This window comes from Orycteropus afer, unplaced genomic scaffold (genome assembly GCF_000298275.1).
Source record: "Orycteropus afer afer isolate SDZICR_OR568_19922 unplaced genomic scaffold, OryAfe1.0 scaffold00173, whole genome shotgun sequence".
Taxonomy (NCBI): Eukaryota; Metazoa; Chordata; class Mammalia; order Tubulidentata; family Orycteropodidae; genus Orycteropus; species Orycteropus afer.
Window position 1 is genome coordinate 272,428 of NW_006921760.1, and position 8,793 is coordinate 281,220.

At 37.8% G+C, this 8,793-nt stretch overlaps 1 protein-coding gene across 1 annotated transcript in view; it reads right to left on the minus strand.

The window, feature by feature from the left end:
• Positions 1 to 8,793, minus strand: part of COL14A1 (collagen type XIV alpha 1 chain) — a 248,155-nt gene that overhangs the window by 95,070 nt on the left and 144,292 nt on the right. Inside the window, exons 26-30 of the mRNA XM_042781791.1 lie at positions 7,593 to 7,757; positions 6,748 to 6,786; positions 6,464 to 6,602; positions 4,152 to 4,294; positions 2,978 to 3,087 (exon numbers count right to left, since the gene is read on the minus strand). Coding sequence (XP_042637725.1) covers positions 2,978 to 3,087; positions 4,152 to 4,294; positions 6,464 to 6,602; positions 6,748 to 6,786; positions 7,593 to 7,757 — 596 coding nt within the window. The remainder of the gene's footprint in view (positions 1 to 2,977; positions 3,088 to 4,151; positions 4,295 to 6,463; positions 6,603 to 6,747; positions 6,787 to 7,592; positions 7,758 to 8,793) is intronic.

Sequence of the window (8,793 nt, forward strand, 5' to 3'; positions counted from 1 at the left end):
TGCTACCAGAGCTCCCACTGTGAGTAGAGGTTAAATTTCCATGAAATAATATCATTTGTCAAGTTAAAATAATGCAACTTTTAATTTTAATGGTTTTGATCAACCTAAATTTATTTTTTTCACTATTGAGTAAGAGCTAAAAGCATAAGGAGGTTATACTAATTTTTATTGAATGTTTTATTTATTTAACTTATATCATGATAAGGAGCTCTGGTGGCACAGTGCCTAAGATATTTGACTGCTAACCAGAAGACTGGCAGTTCAAACCCACCAGCCACTTCTCAGAAGGAAAGTTGGGCAATCTACTTCTGTAGTGATGCTGCCTCGGAAACCCAAGGAGGGGTTGCTATGAGTCGGATCCGACTCGACAGCAGTGCTTTGCATTGTGTTATATCATGATAAAAATGGCTTGAGTCAACAACGGGAGCTCCTGAGAATTCTTTTTTTCTTCCGAAAAGGAGTTAACCATTCCCAAGTAGAGGATTGCTGTTGGAGTAAATCCCCCACATTCCTTGCTTTTTATTGACATGTCTATTATGATCACTTTAGAAGGGGAGCATAGTGGCTAAGGCACTTGACTGCTAACCAGAAGGCTGGCGGTTCAAACCCACCAGCCACTCCTTGGAAGGAAGATGGGGCAATCTACTTCTGTAGTGACGTTGTTGTTGTTGTTGTTGTTGTTATGTGCTGTCAAGTCAGACCCAACTCATAACGACCCCTCCTTGGGTTTCTGAGGCAGTATCACTACAGAAGTAGATTGCCCAATCTTCTTCTGAGGAGTGGTTGGTGGGTTGGAAACCCAAGGAGCGGTCGCTATGAGTTGGGTCCGACTCGACAGCACATAACAAGAACAACAACAGCTTAACTCTAAGGAGCTTTGGTGGTGCAGTGGTTAAAGCATTTGGCTGCTAACCAAAAGATTGCCAGTTCAAACCCACCAGCTGCTCTGCGGGAGAAATATGAGGCAGTCGGCCTCAATAGATTTACAGCTTTGGAAACACTAAGAGACAGTCTTACTCTGTCCTATAGAGTCGCTATGAGTTGGAATCTACTTGATGGCAGTGGATTTGGTTTGAACTTTAACTCTTGTTTCTTTTTGAGCCTTGGAATACTTTCTCACTATTAAACATTACAGAAATTTTCATGTTGGGTGCTAGCAAATCCTAGGATATAACACCTATGCTTAAGAACTATTAACTTGTCAGGTGATTATCCACACGTTTTAAAGAAAGCAACAAAACTTCCCCTTCACAAAGGGGACATTGAAAAGTTTTCAAAAATATTTTGTTTCTTTGGTTGCTTTTTGAGCCCCTTTATATAATTACTGAGTTTTTGAAAGAGACTTTGGGGCCACGTTTCATACCTAATGTACAAAAAATAAAGCCAACTGAAAATCAATGAGGAAGTATTTCTCGAATTATATGTCTACAAATAAAGAAAATTCAATCTCTACAAATGGAATTTGCTTTAATATTTTCTAATAGTAGATCTGTTATAAAGTATTTTGTTACATGAGAAGCTTTTTCTTTGTTTGTTTGGCTGTTGGGCTTCTCTAACTCTTAACCAAGTGGATAAAGGTTTTTCTTCATATGATTTTCAAAATGTGAAGGTTTATAAATTGGAAACCAATTTTTAATGAACCTTATGCCAATGTCTTTGAGTTCTTCTGGCAAGGGGAGTAAAGCTTACCATTTACCTAAGACTCATAAAGGATTCTTTGGAATGAGAATTACAAGTTCATACTTATACCACATGTTAAGATGGCAATGTTTTTTCTAACACTCATAAAATCTCAACTGCTTTTCATCTCCCCTACAATTTTTCTTGATTGCTTTGCAAAAGACTCAGAGTAACTAAGAGGAGAATCATGTCAAGAGGAAGGTGTTGAGTAAATGACACGAAATCCAAAAACTGCTAATGGGGACCATTTTGAACCAAGAACTACCACATCTCCACCTGTATCTCACATACTCTTCAGACACCTTGTACTTCTGGTCATATTGTCCTGTTAAACCACATACACGAGCAAGAGTAGCATTTTTATTATACAATTGTTCTTACACACACACACACACAGAGGAATAATTTTGTTATGCAGTTGTTCTAATGCAATTATGCCATTAAAACCCCAGTGAGTAGCAAAGTTGTGCAGATTAGATTGGCTTAGCCATATTTTAGGTCAGGGGACAAAACCCAAGATGTAGCCTCCTATGCAACATTCCTTCCTTCACTTGGCAAAGCAGAAAGGGCCTGGACAGCAGGCAAAGCTTTTCTGCAACACTACCTAGAAATACTTTGCTCATCCTGTAGTCTTGCTACTGCATTCCTTAACAACCCAGAGATCAGTAGAGTAAGTAGCCTAACAAAAGGTAAATAGTAGATGTTGAAGGAAGCATGTCCACCACACTGATCACCAGAAGTTAAGTGTTTCTGAGACAAGAGATGTTAGGGAACAGAGTTCTATCACAAGTGCTAAGTTATTAAAAGCACAACAATTAAAGTCAATATTTACAGACCTTTTCTCCTCAGAGCTGACTGTTTGATAGTGGCAATGATAGGGTCTACTTGTACAAATGTAAAAAAAGCTGTGCCACCAGATGTGTCAATGTTCATATTTTAAGATGATTCAGCTGATCGTGTCTTCATCTGTGGCTGTCAGATGACCAGCAATTCTTTCCGCTTCACACAATGTGGCAAATGAGTGTAGCTGCAACTGTTCACTTAATAACGCAATACCCTCTACTATATTGTCTCTCAAAGTTCCTCACCTGAGGTACCTGCTAAAAATGCATATTTCAGGGTCTCATCTCAGAACTATCAAATCAGAATCTCTGGGCATTGTCAACAGTCCTTGCAGATAATTCTTAACCCTGTTAAAGTCTGAGAGCCAAAGTTCTATGGGATGTTTTTATATCCTATGTTGCTCTGCCCAACAGCAAAGAGAACAAAGAATGTATATATGCCAGGCTTTACTGACCTTGTGAAAGCTTCCATAGAAAATTTTCCTAATTTCAGGTCCTTCAAAAGTAACTGTTTGAAAATCCCCACTGTAGTCATAGTTGAAATATGTTAGAGTTTTCCCACCATCTGTTCAAACACAGAAAAATTAAAAGATTTTAGAAATAATTATAATGGGTAATTCTTCTAAAATTGAACTCAAGATTGAAAATGGCACATGTATTGTTTTGAAACTGTGTTTAAAGTTAAGAGTAAGTAAATGAGCCACATTCCTTGGGTTGCCCTAGGCTTTCACTTGGCTACATTAACTTGACCATGGTGAGGCAAAGAACTATACATTCTTCCTCAGTACCTCCTTGACTGTGCTCTCAGCCTATCACCCACAGTTGTCTGGAGCTGGAAGCAGAGGCGGGCAAAGAGAGAAAATGATGTTAATCAGCTCTTACAAAGTAGAAATCAGGCCCTTTCCCTCAACACAGCAATCAACTTGCCCAGGACATGCACTGTGTACCACCTCAAAAGAAAGTGATATCCCAACATATCTTTTATTATGAGGCAATAAACAAATAAGTAAAAATGTTCCAAATCTTGACTTCTTCATACTACAAGTGACACTTCATAATAAAGAAAAATATTTTCATCATTCATTCATCCTCAGATGGCAATTTAATTCTCACTCTGCTTTCAAAAGGAACAAGTTAATCATAATTATTCTGAGAAGCTCCACTGTTTTTAAGCCCTGGGTGTACATGGACTTAGCAATTCATGCTCTTCTAACTTACAGCTTCTACTTAGTTTCAATATCGATGCAAACTGCCTTCACAGTATTATATTTAGCTGTTATTCATTTCCATGTATGGAAAAGTCCTTTCACAAATACTAGCTGGAAAGAAGCTTAAAATGGTTTCCTTATCCAAATGTTTGACAGCTGCTATTGCTCCTCCTTCAGTCCTCTTTAACTTAGTAATTATCCATCTTGAGCTCATTGCTGGCCCAAATTAGGCACTCAGTGGATATTTGTTGAAGGAATGAATCAGTCAACGAGCTCATCAATAATAACATAACTCATTGTTTAGTATCTACATATAACATAAATGAGTTTCTATATACAAAAATCATGCATGATGGCCTACTGACTGTATTACTCATATACAGTACATATGTGCAAATGTTATATAAATAAATAGACTTACTATCTAAAATCACCCCAACCAATGGGTCAGAATTTTTATTTAAGATCTCCCAAAGAGCAAATGGTTCCTCTGGAGTGTCAGGAAGAATTCGGAATAGGAAAGTGAGGGTATAATCAGAGGGCAATCCTTCTGGATGTAAATACCTGAAGTGGAAAGAAATTAATATTTTACTGCAACCTTCCTCAAAAAGGTATTGATCTGATTATAAACCATATACATTTTCATTATACAAGATGTGAAAACATTTAGAAAACAGAAAAGAATAAAATAATAGACAACAATTAGACCTATCCAGAGGTAAGCTCTGTTTTGGTGTGGTCAATTGCCCTCCAGTCTTCAAAGAATGTGGTAAGCATTTGTACAATTTATGGCACTTTGTCCTTTCTTCTTCTTTTTCTTTCTTAGAAGCATTTAATAAGCATCCCTCATCTTCTCTATCTATGCCTTCTCCTTTACTAATGTCTTAACAAGGCCTGGTCCTTCCCACATGAAAACCTGAAGGAGAAAAGAAGAACCAGCTCTAAAAAGAAACAACTAGTCATGCAGGAAGACACTCAAGAGAATGTGTGTCCCAGAAGTCAAGTCAGGTGAGTGAATCCAAGAGAAAGCGATCAACCATGTCAACTGCCGATGACAGGCTAAGTAAGATGAGGGCTTGGACCACATGACTGGATTCAGCAAGGTGGAGGGCACTGTTGACTTGATGAGTAGGTCCAATGGAGTAGTGTGTGTGAGAGGGGTCCCTTTGGCAAGTCTTATTTTTGGCTAGGCTCATTTTGTCTAGGCACTTGACTGCTAACCAGAAGGCTGGTGCTTCAAACCCACCAGCCACTCCTCAGAAGGAAGATGGGGCAATCTACTTCCATAGTGATACTGCCTCAGAAACCCAAGGAGGGGTCGCTATGAGTTGGGTCTGACTTGACGGCACATAACTACAACAACAACAACAGGCTTCCAGGAATACTCATTTTAAAACTCATTTCATGAGACAGTGTGAAAAGTCCTGACAAAAGTAACATCAGATTTTGGTTTTACCTAAAATTATCTGTATTCCTTTGGTCAAAAACATATATAAGACTTTTCTAGAAAATGAAGCTATACCTTAATAAAAAATATTTTAAAATATTAGAAGTCATCCACCAATTTCAAATATTCTGTATAATAAAGGCAAGACACAACAAAAGAATTTGGATAGTACTGTTAAGAGTGAAAACTTACTAAGTAATATTTTGAAAGAATGTAGGAAAACTACCTTTTTATATGTTGGAAAATGAATATAATACTCTAATCACTCCCAATTTTTCATGTCAAAATTTTAACTCTGAAAGTTTTTCACATAAAATACTAAAGGCATTTTGAAACAAAAGCAAATATTGATTTGGAAGGTAAAACAGTTGATGACATCTTCAGAGATGGATGGTCCCTTAAACGCCTACCCTCAAGTATCTCCAGAGTCTGCAGATTTATTGCAAATGACTCCAGAAATCTCTATGTTCAACATGGCCTGTCAGTTAAGAGGCTAGCTAATGCGATTTTTACATAAACTTGATATATTCTTCAGCTCTATGGAGACACTGCTAAAAACAAACCGAACTCGCTGCCATTGAGTTGATCCAACTCATAGTGACCCCTCCTTAGGTTTCCAAAGTGGTATATGTCTAGGGAAGTAGATTGCCCAACCTTCCTTCCAAGGAGTGGCTGGTGGGTTTAAACCTCCAGCCTTCTGGTTAGCACTCAAATGCCTTAGACACTATGCTACCAGAGCTCCTTGGAGATGCTGTTGTGACTGCTCAAAGATGAAAATCATCTCATTCAGCACTAGTGTGTAATAGTTCAGGGTGTGGACCACAGAGCCCAACTGCTGGGGTACAAATTCTAGCACTGCAGCATAAGAAACTGCATCATCTCACTCAATTCATTTACCTTCATTGTGCTTGAGTTTCATCATTTGTAAAACTGAGATGGTGAATGAGTCTACTTCACAGAACTGTTTGGAATTTTGAGTGAGTTCATATACATAAAGCACTTAGAACAATGCTTGGCATGGAGTAGTATTATATAAGCCTTAATGATTATTATATCTTTTTTTCAGATCAACAAATACCAAAACTTAACACTATGTGTGAGTCTGATGTTTTTAAAGAAAGGAAACTAAACACCACTTTCTCTAAACATCATGGAAAACCATACTGTCTAACCATACTATCTAAACCAAACTCTAACTATCACAGCACATACCAAGTTGACAAAATTTTCACATTATGAAATAATAAACAAATGATTGGCTTTAATATCAGGTAATGGAAACCTACTTGGTTGGATGAGAAACCAGAGCATCCTTATGAAGTTGGTAACATGGATACATATTGAAGGTACCAGGCTCCATAGATACCCCTTGTACGGATGAAAAATCCTTTTCAACTAAACCAAACATTTCCATCATCTTAAATCCTAAGAAACAGAAAAGCAGAGAATTTGCACTTTCGGATTTTAAATTTCAAGTTTAGTCTATTAAAGAGAAAAGAAAAAAAAAAATAGACCAATATTGGGATTTATTTTATATACTTGCATTTGAAAAAACTGTGATCATGCATACCTGCAATATCAATGCCATCTTTGTGCACTAGTGGGCAGGCTGGAAAAAGAAAACAATATACAATCTTAATTTAGACATATTTCCAAGCACATTCTTTCCCCTTTCTGAGAATGGAAGCTAACATAATCTTTCTGGAAGTCAGTTATCTAGGGAATCCAAACCAAGGATAGTTATGGTTTTCTGTGGCTTTACCCAGATTTAAATGCTCTAACTGCCGCTATGAAAAGCAAAGGGCTGCCACTTCCTTCTCTTCTCCTGGACCCAATAAAATGAATGGTGGTCACTTATGAGTTTGTTTTGGGAGAAGACTCACTTTTAATGTGCTACCCTGCTGAACAGTCTTAATACATTTTTGAAAGTGACTTGTTACAGTTAAGTACCAAAACCCAAACCAAATCCACTACCATCAAGTCAATTCTGACTCACAGCAACCCTATAGGACAGAGTAGAAATGCCCCATAGGGTTTGCAAGGTTGTAAGTCTTTATGGAAGCAGACTGCCTCATCTTTCTCCCACCAAGTGGCTGGCAGATTGGAAGCACCAACCTTTGGTTAGCAGTCAATTGCTTTAAACACTACACCACCAGAGCTCCTTTCTTTAAGTACAGTTGCTTTTAAATGCAAACAGTCATCTTATTAGGGCAAGTTTTATCAACTTGAAACTAAAGTAGGTGTTGAGAGTGCCGTGTAATTTGCATATGCTCAAACCCCTTAACACTTAATGTCTACATAACAAACAGCTTTACAAGCCAATATTCCTTCCTCAAATCAAGATGTGACACATTATTTGACCAGTATTACATTGCAGCCTTGAAGCAACATAAGTACAAGTCCCAAAAAACTAACTTGCTGATGCGGTTTCACAGACGAAAGTAATCAACTCATTTTCAATTTTCTTAAAGGCGTCAAAGTCATCCACAAAGAAGACATGGCGGGCACTGGGCTTACTGCCAATGCTAACCAACTCTGAGTAATCGGCATCCGCCACACCAATCGCAAAAATGTTGTAGCCTGTGGCAGAAGGGAATAGATTTCTGATTACTTTAAATTGCACCAAATACATATAATGCAATATAAGTCAAATCCAAATGTTTAAAATATGTTTACTCAGGGGGATTTGATGGGAGTGGAAAATTCATTCTTTATAGTTGATCAGAATTCTACATGCATGTATTTCATTATATGGTAATTATGCCATCATCCCCTAAAGTAATTTTCCATTTTAAATTAATTCAAGAAAACTAATGGCTAGAGACAAAATAGTTGCCATTTGAATAACATTTTTATTTTTGCGTATATCAACAGCTATTTTAAGGTTCACGGGATGAGTGGAGTTGAAACAGAGACACTGAGTTTAATCTCAGTATTTTACTTTTTTTTTCCTAGTACAAACTGAGATGTTCATGGGCACAATTCAATGCTTCACAAATAGATAGTAAACCACTATCTGCCACACATATTTTACATCATTTAATCTTCATGACTGTCCTCGAGTCTGTCCATTTTACATATAAGGAGGCTGAGGAGTTTCTAGGATGTAGGTTCTTCTCCCTAGCCTTTCATAACAGTGCTTTATAAGAGTATTGCACTTAAGAGTATACAGAGGGCAAAGATATAATGAAACACTGGAATGAATTGCTGGGCCCCAAGGCTCAGGACCATAGTCTTGGGGGACCTCAAAGTCAACTGGAATAACATAGACCACAAAGACAGTGTTCTACATGTTACTTTGGTGAGTAGTGACTGGGGTCTTAAAAACCTTACAAGTGACCATCTAAGGTGCAAGTATTGATTTCTGCTCATCTGGAGCCAAGAAGAGTGAAGAAAATTAAAGACATATGGAAAAAAATTAGTCCAAAGGACGAATTCATCCAGTACCCTGAGACCAGAAGAACTAGATGGTGCCCAGCTACCACTACCTATCACTTTGAAAGGATCATAATAGAAGATCCTGGATAGAGTGGGAGAAAAAGTATGGAACAGGGGGTTCTGGCAAGATGGCGGACTAGGCACAAGGACTGCACAGACACTCTTCAACAAAGAAAAG